Below are 17,471 nucleotides of genomic sequence, written 5' to 3'. Positions count from 1 at the left end.
TTTATCTGCTAATAAATTTCTCCATTCGTTTGTCGCCTCATCTCTAAAATATGAAAAGATTTAGGAAAAATACTGATTATAATCTCTCAGTGTCAAAGCTTGCATCTTCAGCCATGTTTTCACCAACAGAACTTTCCCCAGGGAACAGGACTCTTTGAAGGAAATCAGTGTGTTTCCACCACAGGGACAAGGACAGGGACATTATTTTACCACCCAAAAGTCCCTTAATTTAAGTTAGCACTTTCCAAAAGTACAGGAACTTTGGGATGGGGCTTGCTGGGATGTTTAAGGCTCAGTTGACGTTTTTTCATTTGTCAGCTGACTAATTTTACGAATCTTCATAGTTCTTTTGATTGCAGTGGAAAAAGACAACAACGGGCTGAAGGACCATAATCTAGTTCCTTAGAACTAGTTCATGGGACTAATAGTTCCGGATTCTTACAGGGGAAAGGCAGATTTTGAATACCTTGTTTTATCAGACAAAACCTACGATGACCATGCGAGAATGGAAATAAACAGAACTGATTTAAGAAGCAGTGGATTATTTACCCTCTCAAATGGGTATTATCATCAAAATATTAATATTGTATTTTTAAATATCCCAATTATAGGCATTATTGGTATACTATGACTCCCCTTGTATAAAGAGAATTAGGAATTCCCCACTTTTAAGAAGCTGGCAGAGGTAAATGGCACTTTTGTTTAAAAAACAACAACAAAAAAAACAGTTGCAGATTAAATGTATCTTTTTCATCAAACCAACTCTACTTGATATGCTTCTCAACTCTGGTGCCAGACATTTTTTCTATTTCAAGTTCTTTTAAACCTCACCTTCTTTTCTGGTTTCTCAGGAAGTTGCCAGTTGTTGGCTTTCAGTTGGTAGAGCTCATCAAACTTCATGCTGATGTCTTCTATCGAGAGCTGTAGCAGATCCCAGAAACCGGCGAGGTCCTGTGCTGTTGGTCGTGGGTTGGCGTTTACGTTCTAATGACGGGAACATGAGACAGTTGATGACTGACTTCGGTCAAATCAGAGATAATGGATCATAGCTCTCCCAAGAAACATTTCTAAGGCAGCTTTCCCTCAAGCAAATGGATGTAGAGAACATAAAAATGACAGCTTTAAACTTTCAGAGATATCGGACCTTTAGCAAGAGAAAATCTGGCAAGGACGAACAGTGCGTTAACTAAGCCAAGCGAACAGATATCTATCAGCAGAGATCAGAATACAGAAATCCTAAATGCTTCATGTTTCTGCTACACTTCCTCTCTAAATGTAATGCAATAAGAAGACTTCTGCATGTCAGTGTGTCTGGTAAAAATGACGTTGGCAGGAGAAAGATGAAAGAAAATTGGGTCACTAAGAGGCTGAGAGGCCAACAAAAGCATGTAGTAAGAAGGACAGCATATCAAGAGAGTGATGTAAATGTGATGTGATGGAGCCACTCACCAAGTTCTCGTTACAGAGACCTCTGAACTGCTCAAACTTCTGCGTTATGAGGAGCTGAGCACTGCCTACTGCACTGCGGATCGTCCCCAACACTACAGAAGAGAAGAATGATAAATCATCAACAAGCTCATTGGAGAACCACTAGAAACATTTTAAGCTAAAACAATACACATAAAACCTCAAAAACAATGAAAAAAAAATATTCTACTGTACAGTACATAAAAGGGTCAGAGAGCTGCATCAAGATGTAGCAGAGGGTAGAGTTTATTCATGAAATATTTATGATTGCATTCGCCATTTAACACTATGACAGTAAGTGATTTCCTTAGACGTAATATATTAACTTACTCTTAGGGAGGATAACAAATTAGTCTTTATTTAGCTATTTCCAGCTAATATTTGCATGTAAATGGTAATTCATAATTCACGTCCTCAGAGAGCAGGAGGAATGGAAATCTGATGGAGCCTCCACAGCTAGTCTGCTCCGCGCTCATTCATATTTAAGACACTGCAGAGATAGATCTGCTTAAAAGCTTCAGTGGTATTCTGGGAGATGAGAAAGTGAAATGACTCTGTGGTGGCTCTATTACAGATAAAACAAAGCCTACCCCGACTCCAATGAGCAGCGGCCGGTGAGTCAATGGCAGTAATGACTCTGTTGTGCTTTGTCTCGTTGTCCATAGCCAACATGGACGAGGCCTCTCTGTGAACCTCAATTCAATTCTTCATGTTACTGACTTGACAAGCCATTTACTGTACTGTACTACTTTTTCTTTTTGAGGTCTCTCTTTTCTCTTTTGTCTATAAAGAATAAGTTCCGCCAAAAATAAAAAATTCAGTCATTATCTTTTCACCTTTATGCCAATGGAAAGTTCCCAAAACATTTCTTGAGCTTTAAAACTAAACCCTACTTTTTCAAGAATAGGGCATTTAGCTCTTAAGAATTTACATATAAATGGAGGAATTCTGAGCACACTATTCATACTTAAGCTCCATTTTCACATGTAATTTCGAGTGTCTTGTAGCGGTATAAAATCCAGACAGTCACACTATCATCTGAACTCCAAATATGTCTATCTGTTGGCAGGATCACAAATCTCATTACAATCCAACCATCTGTGTTTTCACAGGCTGTACGCAAACCAGGGTTGGCCCTCGTTCGGCCCAGAAAGAGACGGTAAAGCACCTTAAGCTGTTTGGTAACTGCCAAAAAGACACCAGAGAAAGAATAACTTCTGCAGATTAACAGTTGAGTTACAAAAATAACAGTTAAGCTAGCCTTGGCTTATAATGATTCCATGACATACCCCATTTATGGATGAGCAACAAGCAATAGACTATTGAGTGGTCGAAACTGATCCGTGATTAAATGATGCTAATGGCGGCCCAGTGCGTCCAAGCTTAAATTGATCATAGTTGTAGAAATCACTGGACAAAAACTGCTATTTTAAAGGGTAATTTCAACTAGGGCTGGGACAACGCGTCGACGTAGTCGACGACATAAATTCGTCGACATGAATAATTTGCATCAACGCGTTGTCCCAAACAGGAAGTGGTAGTACCTGCGGAGGCTGGGAATAGCCCCTCTCACATAGAGACGCTGCAATAACGCCGCAGCGGCGGTTCGTCAATTCTCCGCCGTTGGTCATTCACACAGTGCGAAGCACCACTGGAATAAAGATGAAGCGCCATGTAACTCACACAGAAAGCTGCGCTGCCGCTCCTAAAGAGACGTGACGGTAGACGTCATGATGATGACGTCGGGGTGTTTCTCAGGTGTTTCCCCTGTCGCTCTAAACCCACGGACCGTTTATAATGTGTAGTGATTGAGAACCCGGCCCCCTAAACATCTGGAAGGTGAAAGAGTTACGTTTTTTTCGTGCTAAATTACATTATTACATAATCGCCATAATCGCCATAAACAGGTCGCTGCCTGTCACTTGCGGGGATGGATGCTGTTTTCTGGGGGAAAGTCTCGGTCGGAAGGGCTGACCATCGCGGTGTTTTCTATCAACACTTGAGTGAGTTAAAGGTTTTTGCCGGTGACAGACACTGTTTTTCGGGCAGAAATGTGAGGAAGAGTTGGTAGGACAGGCGGGAGGACAGACGCTGCTCTGCCCACAACTGCGGTATTTTTTTCTTCAGTTAGTTACCAACCACAGTTACAGTTACGTTACTTTTGTTTGGTCATGTAACGTTAAATTAATTGGTAGATTAGTCGACTAATCCAAAAAATAATCGCTAGATTAATCGTTTGGGACAGCTCTAATTTTAACACAACTTTTGCTGCTGTTATCATAGGCAAAAAGGAGACAAACCATGGATGTGTTAAGAAAATACAGCGAGTGGCTATTTGCACAAATTGCCTACTTAACATAGTTACATCATGACATGAGTAAAGTTGCATCTTCGAGACAACGATGCATTTACACCTCTTTAACTTCTGTTTAGTCCGTAGGATGATCGTGTAACTCTCCCATCGCTTTGGATCTTACCTCTTTCTATAAGTAAAAAGGGTCTGTTAACTGATGATAGCAGAGAAAGTTAGACTGAAATTAGTTGCGTCAGTAAAGCAATGAGAAAAAGTGTCCCCGGCGGTTTCAAGAAATTTGTGTCAAAAATCTGATTTTTATCTTGATGCAAAACTCTTGAGATGACGAGTATTAATGGGTCTTAATGTTATGAAAGTGGACCTCCGTCACATACCCTCCTCTGACAGCTTGTTGTCTTTGGTCTCCTGATCCATCTGTTGACACCAGCCCTCCATGCGGCCTGTTTCCGCCTGCAGCAGCTTCAGAAACCAGTTGCCGTCTCGGAGGCAGGCTGGCGTGCTGGTCTGAACAGCATCACTGTGGGTGCTGCAGTTTCCAGTCTCCAAGCTAGGATCTGGCGGTGGCAGCGAGGAAGGGTCTAAAGCAGGGTCGAGAGTCTCCGGGGGCGAGGTCGATATCCTGGATGGGGCCGAGATGTGTTTCAAGGGTTGCTGTTCCATGGCTTTGTCCTGTGCATTGGGCACAGTGGTATTCACTGTTTGACTGTTGGTGCAGTTAGCTGTGTTGTTTTCTGTGGGTGTGGCATCCTGGGGCTCCTGAGGCTCACACTCCGTATTTTGTCTTGAGGCCATGCTGCTATCCCTGCTGAGACTGCAGAGACATGCATAAACATCAGCAGCTGACAGACAGTTGAATTAATAAGACAATGAAGTGATGTGCAGTACATGTATCACAGTAACAGTTTGGGGTCAGTGTGTTTGACTGACAGGACATTTTCGTAGTTGATGGCGCAGTGTGTCTATCGGCATGGAGCGCAAAGACTCTGTAAAATACTTGGTATCGAGGATGATATGCAGGAAGTAATTAGCAACAAATCAGGTATACAACATTAAATCTTAAGACTGCTGGCTTCAAAGATGATGTGCTGGAGAAAAGGAAAGAGGGTTGTCAAACAAGTGTGATTATGGGAAATAATTGTGCAGTGAAAAAGTTTAAATGGGAGTTTCTCGCCATGTTCAGTTCACTACAGTCAAAACAAGAGTAAAAGGACATCAATCAGTGCCCTGGCCTGCTGCGCTGCCCTGCTGCCAGGCTGACTGCTGAATGACCTTAGCATCACTCAGAGCCCAGACTACAGATTCACCAGCCACATGGTCAAACAGAAGAGGGACACTGTGAGTGCAAGCAGTTATGGAGGAGAAAGCAGAGGGGTGCCTCACCTCTGGGGTTGAGCAATAGTATTAAAATTATTGTTGCAATATCAAAGGCACCCTGTGGTGTTTTCTTGTAAGCAAACAAAACTAATGTCTATTTTCAGTGTTGCTCACTGAAATGTATTCTGTGTTTCCTTGGGGGTCAAACCAATGTATTTTGTGTATATTAACTACCAAGCAGCTTTCTCTGCATTACAACCGCTAAAGAAAAGGGTATTTATATTAGTGCATTTTAGACAACATATGCACAGATAGCAATATATCTGTGATAGGCCAATGTCTGCTGATAATATCAGGAAACAGCCTAGCTCTAGTATAGGTTAATATGCTTTCATCTAATACCCTACAGAGTACATCATGTCTTCAAAGCATCCTTGTTGAATAGTGCAACACATATATGTAAACCAACAGATCACATTTAGCTACCATTCACTGTTAGATAAGGTAACAATATACTTACGGCCTGCCGTTCTCCACTTGAACTCCAATTGATTGAAACTTAAGGGGTGTTGTAAGGGGTATTGGCTCCTCTCTTACCACTGGCAAAACACAGTCCACCTGAAAAATAATAGAAAACAAGTCAAATACAACTGCAAAGGTGGGTTTAATCTTATCCAAGATAAGGGTCTCCATACAAACACAAGGTAGATCATTCTTGCCTGAATTCCAATAGAGGACAGTTTCCTCTTGGGTGGGGTCGGGGGCTGCTCTAGGGTGACACAAATGCTCACGGTGTCATTTTGGAATTGAGTGGATGTGGAAGCAGTGTTGGAAGTGGTGGTGGTGGTGGGGGGGACAGTGGTGGTGGTAGGAGGGAGGTCACGGGGGGCTGGGACAGGAGGTACAGAGCCTGCAGTGGCTGCCGGGGTTGCAGCAAGGGTAACAGTAGGGACAGGGACTGGTGGAGGATGGGTCCCCTTTGCCAGGCTGCCCGTGCGTATGCTACAGAGACTGTCAGAGGAGTTGCTGCGTCCTGACTGGCTGTTGGCCTCACTGCCACGGTCCTGCTGGTCAAGGTATGTGTCTTGGGCCGACTCGGTGCTGCTTTGCACTGTCACTGAGATGAGGGGCTTGGAGGTGGTGCGGGGTGGGACTGGAGGAGGAGCCTTCCTATTGCTGACTGCAGACAGAAGAAAACAGAGAGCTGAGAATAAGAAACCTGTTCTTTGTCATTTGAGAGCTGTGAAAGAACGAAAGTAAAATACAACTGTGCTAGTACATATAAGCCAGCTGGTGCCTGTCAGGATCCAAAACATAAAACCATAAACATGGCCTATCTGAAATATAAACCTGCACTTTGCCCTTATTGCTGCCTCTATGTTTCCTCTCAACCTGCTGGTGTTCCATTGACGTCAGTCTGTCTCTGGGGATCTTCCTTTACATGCCACACCGTCACAGTGCTTTTACCCTGGAGACTGTTTGACAGGATGACACTGCCTTAGAAAAACTTTTCTGTTTGCTTTTCCACTTGATTGAACCACGAAGGTCAGGCAAACAGCAACAGAGTTGTTTTGTTGTTTTTGCATTTACAGATACATGACCTTTTTGAATGAAGTCCTGTACCAATATCAGAATTTTGGAACTCAGAGTCAACTCAGAGTTAAATTTTTAGACCATCTCCATCAGCGCTCTATATATCTATCAGGGTTCTCCCCAGACGGTGGAACAGCGGCGCTGCGCCGCTCTACCGCTCGGTCAGCGCCGCTATACTCCGCGCGTGACAGTGTCGAGCGTCCGTCCGTCCGTCTGTCCGCCGTCCGCCGTCCCCCGGTTGACGGCTAGGAGCTCCCGGCTGATGGCGATGAGCGTCCGTCCGTCCCCCGGCTGACGGAGTTGATGACCGGCTGTCCGTACGTCCGTGTCTCCCCTCCCCGGACTGACGTTGACGAGCGGTTGACGAGCGGTTCCCCCCCCCCCCCCCCGGACTGACATTGATGAGCGGTCGCGCGCACGCGCACCCCCCCCCCCCGGACAGACGGTGCGCCGCTATACTAAGAATTTCTGGGGAGAACCCTGTGTATTACAAACAGTACGCCACAATGTTGTCGTGTATTGCTTTGCGTACAATGATGCAGCTTAAAGCATGATATTTGATATCAGGCTTCTGAGCTGATGATTTGAATCATTAATGTTTAGGGAACAGCCTGAAGAGGATGTTATAAATGTATGAAAAGGAGTCTTCAAGAAGTAAACTACAAACTCTACAATGGTCATCTGTTAATAAGACATTCTTCTGATTATCATTTATTTCTGCATTATAACATAACCAGGATAAAGCTATTAGTTTCATAAATCTTCATTTGCTTTTTTCTCTCATCGCTTCTTCCTTTTTCTTGTTCACTTGCTAGCTCTCTCAACCACCTCTGCCTCTCTCACACAGGCCAAATGGAGGCACAGTGGAAAGCGGGTGGTTAAAAAAATTAAGCAGAGTGGTGTCACATTTTGATGCCAACAGACATGTGAACCTTGGATTCCCAAACTCTTCCAGCAGATACAGAAATGGGGCCTGAACATGGATTACCAGTGGGCACAGACAATCTGACTCAGGGACAAGGAATGGGACTGGTCTCTCATTCTGTCATCAGTCTGATTGCAGGGCTGCGGTGAAAGGTTCAGACTTAACTGCATTACAACAACATGAGAACCCAGGAAAAACCACATGCTTTCCTCAAGAATTGAGGGGAGGCTGAGGAGGTTTTGTGTAGATGCTATTTAAACAGCTGGCTGACTCTCGACATATGACTGAAAGAATTGCAAAACAAACAGCAGACAAATATTTCTACACATTTACGGCATTCACTGACACACATGATGGAATTATTTATTTAAAATTAGCTGACAAAGAAAGTAATTCAAGACATTGGATCAATAATAAAAATGTAGTGTTTATTCTTCCCAGTAGTGGTTAAAATCTAAATAGCAACCTAACAGCCTGTAATTGTTAGGGCGCCGCACTTCCGTCACCAGCCAGTGACTCACAGCACCAGTAAAGCCCTCATTAAATCCCACCAACATACACATACATGGCTGTGGAATCCACTACATTGTAGTTCATGAGTTGCTTGTGGAGTCCCGGCTCATCTCAGAGAACATATCCAGCCAACAGCAGAACATTTACTCCCAACAATGAGACACTTCTTGTAGTGATCATAGCACAGATGCATGACATTCCCAAAGTTAATTAATGTGTCCTGCTACACCCTGAGTCTCAACACATGCCTCTGTCACATTTGTTGTGTCTACACGGCTGCACTACTCTTACTCATGCACTTATAAAGTTGATTTATAAGCATTTACACTGTAATAGATCATCTTTTCCATGCCAAACATCAATCATCAGTGAACCACAAATGTCCAATTCTCACTCAGCTCTGAAAAAGCACGATTTATGACAACAAGACGGCTACATGCTGTTTACAACCACCCAGTCATAGTGAAGTGGGCTAATTGCAGATTATTTGCACCCTTAAGCAAAGAGCACAATCCATTTTGCCATCCTCGCGCAATATGTGGCGTGGTGGCTGGCTCTATATCCCCTACCTAGGGGCACAGCGCCAAGAGGTGATTAAGAGATGGATAAGCTGCCCAGAAGAACCTAGGCCTCTGGGGCAGGGCCAGCTGATAGCCTTCAGCTGATCCCTGTATGCTACTTATTCAGAGCCCTGAAGGCAAGTCCACTTTCAACCATCACAAGGTCCTTTGTCACGGTCATGCATGACCAAAGGGTGCATGAATGAGTATCAGTCCGAATTACAGATGTGAATTATTAACTGCTCAATTAATCACTGTAAAGAACATGGTACGGAAAGCTGGCTGACATGGAGGATCAGTTCAGCCTGTGATGGCGCAGCTGATTTAAGATTTTACAGAAATATCACAGTAAAAAGTACCCTTACTTATAAAGTAACACTAACCCAAACTGATGTAAGAACAAGCTTCCTCATTTAAAGAATTCTTTGTTTATCTGACTTTGTAAAAACTGGCAGATTGAGGGCAAGAGGAACAATTTTGAGTCGTAGTTATTTGCTTAATTTGATAATATTTGTGTTTATTTAACTTTATTAAACAATGATTGTATTATTCTCAATTTAATTGGCCCCTGCTTCAAAACAGGCCACATAATTTGTTTAAATACATCTTTCATCAAACTGGCCTCGGTAGTTGGCAAGATTTTAACTTTAAATTGATTATTGATCACATGGCTGACAACTGATTAAAGATTACAATTTCTAATTCCTAGTCCAACTACTGAGAGAAACATGCCAGCAAAGTTTACCAAGAAAATGCAAAAGAGAAAGCTCAGTGCTTTACATCCTGAAGTTGACAAGCTATGCAGACAGCAGCTGTCTATGAATCACTTGTGTAAGGAGCCTAAATGCATTCTCTCTTACTCTGAAAACAATTAGGATCAATTACAACACTGTTAACACGGCTATGATCATCAGATGTTCACTAAATTGTATCACTTATGAAAGCTATGTAGTCTCTGAGCCAGGATATGTTCCAGCTCCATCAGCAGGTCTGTCTGAGTGCTATCGGATGACCACTAATGTGAGCTCCACGCTGAACTAAAACGCATTGAACTATTTTCACTGCTGGTACCACTGGCACTATTGTTTTTTAAAGCAGGACACACTTTTTGGTTGCGACTGTTTAGTTGTCTGGTTTGGGATTTAGAAGACTTGATTACAACTGAACTTGTTCTTGAGAGATTTTGGCTTACAGTCAAGTGTGTTAATTAGACTGAGGGATATTCCTTGCAAGGGGAGATGGTGCAGTTCCACATTAGTTTCTACTGAAGCGCCAAGCTCAATAAACACAAAAGCAGAGTAAACACGAGGCAGTTTAAAATCATATTGTAGCTTACTGTGGATGAACATTTGTGAAACTCTGGATAGGGGCCAAGTATCGTGAAAAGAGGTGGTGACAAAAGCTCTGTGTGAGATTAGCAGTCTCATTGTAGGATAGTATGGCAGGTTGACAGGTTGTGGGAGTCATAGACTGAAAGATTAGACCAGGACACATGGCTGAGCATGACTTCTGTAAAGATAGATTAAGCACACAAGGGGCAGCATTCAGGAAAATACTGCATATTCAAAACCGATCAGAAAGCTGACCCGACCTGCTCATTTAACTGTAAAAGTTGGCATTTCATTCAATTTTTGTCTTAAGCTAAAGATTGACTCAGCTGGGAAAATGAATAAAATGTAAATTAAAAAAATAGAAAAAATTCTACATGTACATATGTGACTGTAAAACTCTTAAAAGATCTGTTTCTCTAGTAAAGCAAGTTAACAGTAGGTCTTTTGCTGTGCTTCTGCCAATGTGACTGGCGTATAAGGTTTTTTGAGTTCCTGTGTAAATTAAAAATGACAAGTTGACGTTATTTAGTTCTCATTTGACTGCAACTGCTGCTGCTACATGATTTACATTCAAATTGTTGACACATTGTTTCGAGAATCAGATCCAATCCGCAGTGTTTACCACAAGAGCTTCATGAATAAAGCGACTAGCTAAAAAGGTATGAGTATTGAGGCGGCAAATCCTAAGGCACACCTCGCGACAGAGAGCACTATCTGTTGAGACAGTAAGACAGGCAGGCTGCCATTTTGGAGACAAAGCTTACATACAGATAGGAAAAAATAAACCACTTACACAGCACACAGAGCCACACACCAAAAACCAAAATAACAGGTAATTTCTCTAATAGTACAGAAATGTGTTGTTCATTATCTACTACTACCACCTACTACAAAAGTAAATATGAAAGTGCCAACAAAAGGAGAAAAAAAAACAGCTTGCCTTAAGAACAGCCATTCACACAGAGACAAAATCCGAAAAAATTTAGTCCACCTTTTACACTGCTGGAGACTTGGTTTGGGCATTCCTATCTGTGGTATAGTCTGATATCCTTTAGACCGCCTGTGGTTCTTAGTCTGACCTGCTGGACTGAGGCAACAGTCTGGGTTACAGACTAATCAGCTGATGTAAAGACACGTGGCACCTGCCTCTGAGGTTTTTAACCTTTTAGGATGGGAAAGTTTACAGTAGTACTGTACCTGAGCAAATTTTAATTATTTTTGATGCTTGACTCTAGCAACACATAATATATGTGATAACATTAAACTACAATCCGTGATGGTAGTTGACATGGTTATCACAAAGAAAATCAGAAAATCATCACAACTGAGAGGCTGGAGGAAAAGAATATTTGGCATTCTGGCTTATTTTGGCTTACAATCAGAAGTTGCACATTATTTTTCCAGACTGATCAATTAACTTGAAAAAAAAACCCCAAAAACTTAAAACAACTATTTGATTAAGCTATATATAACATGACACACAATGTTATATCATTTATACTTTTTCAGTAGCTTCAAAAAACATTGAAAATGTATTTCCATCTGATAAAGTAGTTCTCTAACCTGTGCACAGGATTAGTACAGGAAAGGGATTGGCCTTGACTATGTCTAAACATGTAAACTAAAGGTCACACACACATCATTAAGAAGTCTGTCTGCTGTTGACCTTACTGTGCTGGAGCTATGGCTGCTTCACCCATTCAGTCCACAGATTACCTCATCAATGAGAGTGAGAGGAGGAGAGTGTGATACAGTGAAGGATGACTCACAGTCTATCCATGGCAATGCACAGACACACCATGTCTTGTGTAATTTGTCGGTGGATACGAATGAACACGCCTAGTCACCGCAATGAAACCTTAAAGCTAGTGTTTCTGATGATACCCAGCAACCTGCTCAGTATTCTGTTGGGAGAATTCAAAACGCTCAAAGAAAAAAAAAAATCACTTCCTAAAACATTTTTTTAAAGATCTAACAAGACAGACTGGTTTCTCTGGCACAATAAGCCAATATAAACAGCATTGTCTGTGAGTATAGAGATGAGCAGGTAACAGTATTGTGAGCGTAAATCTCTGATGTTATTTTCCTTTTAAGTGCACATCGTTTCTCCCGTCAGGTGGCCCTTATGAAAGCCCAGTGTCCTAACTGCTGAACTGCAAAGCACTACACAGGGCAGGAAGCTGATCAATTATTGATGGTGTCCTCAGGTCTTAACAGGCAGAGTAGCCAGCCACTGTATAAAAGATGACACGTGAAACTGTGGACTAAATGTAGGTTTGCACTACAGACACCGGATCTGCTCAGGAGTATTGACACAAATCACGATCTGAGGAAGAAATGACTGTCAGTGTTGACGTTAACTTATCAGTCCATCTACAGTGTAAGCTAAACGTGATTCATAGCTTCCTCCATGCCTGTGAGGTCAGATCACTGTCACATGTTGAGTCTGGGATACGAGGGAAGAAACGCTTACTGTTACTTTCCATCGTTTGACAGCTAACAATGTTCATCCATACACCGGTTAAATAAGCTAAATACTTTATGAACCATTGTTCAATCAACCTGACTTAACGTACACATTATCTTTCTCGTTTTAATGTATGAACCGTGCCACCATGTTACATTTTTAACATCTCAACATCAAAGCATTTGTTTAAATATGATTTTTATGTCACACAACATTAGCCAATGTTCGCTATCGGCTGTAAGAGACGTTAACGGTTTAGTCAGCCGCACCAGCCGGATACCGAGCTGTCCATACCCGGCTGCTGACGCCTTGGCTACTGTTAGCTTCTGCAACTAGCCAGTGAATGCTCATTACGGTGTGATCCCACACAGGGCATTTAACGTTGAGCAACGCTGGTCGGAGTAATCATGTGGTGGAGATTTAGCGAACAGACAGAGAGGCGCCTTTGACTCGTTCCCACCACGTTACTGTCTAACCAGCATCGCCCGCTTGCTAACCACTATCGTTAGTATAAGGGTTTCATCCCCTTTCTTCATCCACGTTAGCTAGCTAACGTTAACCTACCACACGATTAGCTCGCGTTAGCTTGCTGTTGCAAGCGAGCCGACAACAATTGACAGTCTGAACACTCACGCTCAATCGAGAAAAAAGCCACAATACCTTACTGTGTGGTGAAAGAGTGGAAAATCCTTATTTTGTGGTCATTCATGAAAGGCAGACAAGATACAGACGGGCTACGGGATCCTGCCGTGAGATACACAGCGACGACGCTGTGAAGAAAAGATTTGTAGTACACGCCCTTGACGACGAGGATTGGAGTCCACGTTTTCTCCGTAACCGCTTCTTGAATACGATTGGACAGTTCTATTCTGCGAGGTAATCGAAAACGAACGCGATTGGTGGAAGTCTGTCCGCTACGTTGTTGGTGAGTGTATCCGCGATAGGTGCGTTTCATTCGGCTCCTGACGCCGCGGGAAACAGACTGTCTCGACCAAGTCATACATATTCGATCCATTGTGACCGGCACCCATCCGAACAATGGAGCTGTATTTAAATTGGATTTTTTAATCTCCTCCACTTTTTCTGTAAAGGCAAGCATCCTATTGAAACGGTTTCTGTGAAAGACGTCTAAACCAAAACAATCCTCTTGGGATACATAAAATCAGCACAATGGTTTGGAAAGGGTATATAATTTAACCGTGCAGGGCCGCACCCAGTTTATGGGTTTTTTGACGTTTTAGAAATTTTGATGGGTGCAATCCAAAACGTATTTATTGTAAATACGTATGTAAATATATATATGTCAATGTAAATATTGACTATTTATTTTGCATAATTATACTTAACAATACACAGTGTCCCATTGAAACGAAGCAAAATGCTGAATTTGGTGGTGGGCAGTTTGTGATATAAATGGCATAACTGTGCCTGTATTATACAGGGTAAAATATAATGGGCACGCCTTAACCAACTGACCATATAGGCTGCCTTGTATTCTTGTTGCATGGTAAAATGATGGGTAATAATGTAGTATAAGTTCAATTCATGTTAATTCTATTGTTACTATTGCTTTGAGTAAAAATGAATAGATTGTAATAAGTAATAATCAATTTCACTCTCACTTAAAGCAGAAATTATAGCCCACATAGGTTATTTGATCAGAATATTTTCACGGTTTAAGAGCAAAAAAAATACTATTGATATCTTAAAGGGTGCTCACATTTGAATTTAGATGTGTCTTTATTCTGGTGACAGCAGCGCTGTCAATTAAACAATACTGTATGTTCAGACCAGGACTTTTCAGTATTACTGTGTCACTAAGTCAGGTCAGCTCAGCATTTTAGTCTTCACATCTCAAGTCAAGTCGAGTCTCACAGACAGAAAGCTTTCATTTGAGCTTCTTTTATTATCTATTGCATAATTTATTGCCACTTATTTTTGTGATGAACATGAAAGGAACTGTTAAGCACTAAACATTTGGAGGCACATAGAGGTTTTCTCCATTGAAAGGGGTATCCATGGGCACTTAATCACCCCTTTTGCCTCTGGAAGAGCACCTTAGAACACCATCACTGAGGGCCTTTTATAATGAGTTTACCAGTGCCTACCAAAAACATAAATATGCAGGTACACCCTTCTAATGGTATATGTTATCATTAATTTAAATACAAAATCTTTGCAAGGAACCAGTTAATGTAGCCCACCGTAAACAGTAGATATCAAATAGGTTGAGTTGAAAATAATGTTTAGAACAAGACATCATGATAATAGCAAATGTGCATTGTGTAAGGCACACCGTAAGTCCAATACAACCTTTTAATACATGACATTTTAATGCATTTGGATGTATGTAGTAATAATACATAACACTGATATAACTGGATTGGAATTGCAATTTATCATATAGGTACCCCAGAAAGAATACTTTCATTCATTCATTCAGCTTGTAAATAAGACCGTATGATGATAAACATGACACATTTATGTGCACCAAAAGATTCAACAGCAGGCATGTATGGGCTGTTAGCACTGTAGTGGTTTGGAGTTTTTAACTTCTATCTAATTTACAAAATGCCTCATTCTTTTTTTGCTTTCTTTTAAGATACACCCACCAGCTTCAAGTCATATTTTGATAAGGGACACACTTAAATCCATCCGGACAAAGGAGCTGAAGAAGAACATCTAACATTAATTTTGACATAATTTAACTTAATCTAACATAAAGTGTTTGTCATACAAAACGGCTTAAAGTCCCTCATACATTCACCACATCCACAATTATATTTCAAATCCAGATAATTTGCACAATTTGCACCTCACACAAGAAAACTCACCTCTCCTGATAACTTAAGGTGGCTCTGAGTGTGTCCAGAATGAAGTCTCTCACATTCTTTAAAACCCCAACAACAAAAATATGATTCATTTTCATTTCATGCTGAAGTATTTGTGTAACAGCTCATTCAATTATTTACCAGCATGTTATGCAATTAACAACATTGAGATTCTCAACAGCAACATTATTACAGACTGAACCTAGAAAACCAAACAGCTCTCATTTGAAAAAAGACAGATGGTTTGAATTTCTATCAAACTTTCAGACACAAAGTTTGTTGTAAATCAAAAGATGTACAGTGAAAAAACAATCCATAGGCTGAATGGAGTAAAGCTTTTAAGTTCCACTTTTCACAAGAGCTATGATAACATGGACAATATCTTGCTATTCTCTTACATTCCTTTACTCACTGATCCAGCAGAGTGCTGTTGTTGCTCTGTGTCCCTGTGTCTATGTGAATTTTCATCAAGGACTTTGACTGATGAAGCCACAACAGCCCTAAATAAAGATGTGTGAATAGTATTTAATGGCAAGTATTCCTTCCCTTTCAGCTTGTAATCCAAGACTATCTCCAGCAGCTCTCTCCTACCTCGTCCCCACTAGTACTTACGGGTGTTGGAGCTGTAGTTGTAGCCTGTCGTGGTAGGTGGTGGTGAGTCTGAGTCCACAGAGGCCGTATCTTCATCCTGGGAGCAGCCCGCCTGGATGGCCCGCAGGTAGCTGTGGCTGCGCGACCGGAAGCACGTGGGCGCAGGCAGATCCAGAGCCTCCACTGCCTGCGATTCCCCCTCACAGTACGGTACCGAGTGCCCGAAGCCCTGCCCGCATACCTGAAAGAACGCGTGCAGACTCACACGCTGAGGGCAGAGGGCAAACTATGAATCATGCATTTCCTAGGTCTATACCCAAAGGTGGGAAAAGTACTCCGAAGCAAAAGCCAATGCAACAATGTATAACAATTCAAATACACATGAGTGTTAGCAGCAAAATGTCACAGACAATATTTTTACATTACTTTTGTAGCTGCTTTAGTTGAAGCTGGTTTTAAATGTTTTGTATGAATTTAGGCAGTTAATCTCATCCCATGGAAAAGCACACACCCCACACAATGATTAATCACACAATCACACAATGGGGGTTTATGAGAAGTTAAACAAGAGAGGAAGAACAAAAAACTAAATTCCACTACACAGATTTATGGTCATTTTTCAATACAATTCTCGTTATATAATTTGACATCTTTGGGCTTCAATCAGTCACTTAACAAAAAATAATCTGTGATGTTTAAAAGGGAAATGTCTCTTAGTTGGAAGTGCTAACAACTCATGTGACTTTGCTTTACTATTTGGAGTCAAAAGTCGAAAGGTTTAGGACACACCGGCTCAATTTTTGGAAATTCATTGTATTTTGTACGCTTTTAATTTGATTATTAGGGAGAATCTTTTCCTAAAAAGCAACTATACCCATTAGATAAATGTAGTGGAGTGTGATGTTAAATCTTTCCCTCTAAGCTGTATTGGTGAAGAAGCAGGAGAAACATATAAATACTGAACATAATCAAGGTCCTCAAAATTGTACTTCTGCTTGAATATGCCTGGCTTGAATAAAATTACGGAGGTATTTTTGGCCACATGCTGTAACCGTGCAAACTGTAGTAAAAAATTCAATACATATAAAAGCTATTACAAAGTTGATGGTTTTGTTCTTGACAGTATAAAGATATTCTTGCAGCATTGTATGAGTTATTAAAAATAGCTGCGCTTCAGTATTCCTTTGCTGCATGGACTTGTGTTGTCAATGCATGATGGGAATAAGCGATGACACCCTGCACCATCTGAAACGTTTGATCAAGCAACATAAAAAGAAGCAGAAAAACAACCAGCAGTAGTATTTGTGTGTTTGACATTTTAGCAGCAAATATGAACGTGTCCTGGGTGGTACGTAAACACGGATAATAATCCGTGAAGATCAACTCTTTCATAATGTTTTGTCCGAGTCTGATTGTCTTTGCTTTGAATCTCTCAGCCAGGTACAAGACGGGACTGATACCACTACGTCTTTATAAAGAATGTTTGCATTAGTCTACTGTGTGCTTTTCTATATTTTTTTATCCCAGTCCAATCCTGCTGATGAAGATATATTACAGGGTTCCCA

General features: G+C 41.3%; 1 protein-coding gene across 8 annotated transcripts in view; it reads right to left on the bottom strand.

Moving 5' to 3' along the window:
* Positions 1 to 17,471, bottom strand: part of dlgap4a (discs, large (Drosophila) homolog-associated protein 4a) — an 89,762-nt gene that overhangs the window by 2,627 nt on the left and 69,664 nt on the right. For 5 of the 8 annotated variants that reach the window (XM_030422785.1, XM_030422784.1, XM_030422787.1 and 2 more), the window contains 6 exons: positions 15,928 to 16,174; positions 5,815 to 6,275; positions 5,616 to 5,713; positions 4,156 to 4,592; positions 1,450 to 1,541; positions 832 to 984 (listed from right to left, as the gene is read on the bottom strand). In XM_030422785.1, coding sequence (XP_030278645.1) covers positions 832 to 984; positions 1,450 to 1,541; positions 4,156 to 4,592; positions 5,616 to 5,713; positions 5,815 to 6,275; positions 15,928 to 16,174 — 1,488 coding nt within the window. The remainder of the gene's footprint in view (positions 1 to 831; positions 985 to 1,449; positions 1,542 to 4,155; positions 4,593 to 5,615; positions 5,714 to 5,814; positions 6,276 to 15,927; positions 16,175 to 17,471) is intronic. The other 3 variants (XM_030422789.1, XM_030422790.1, XM_030422792.1) reach the window with 1 other exon arrangement.

The sequence above is a fragment of the Sparus aurata genome, chromosome 7 (assembly GCF_900880675.1).
Source record: "Sparus aurata chromosome 7, fSpaAur1.1, whole genome shotgun sequence".
Classification (NCBI taxonomy): Eukaryota; Metazoa; Chordata; class Actinopteri; order Spariformes; family Sparidae; genus Sparus; species Sparus aurata.
The sequence above is the reverse complement of the archived record's forward strand: the minus strand, read 5'-3'. Positions and strand labels throughout refer to the sequence as shown.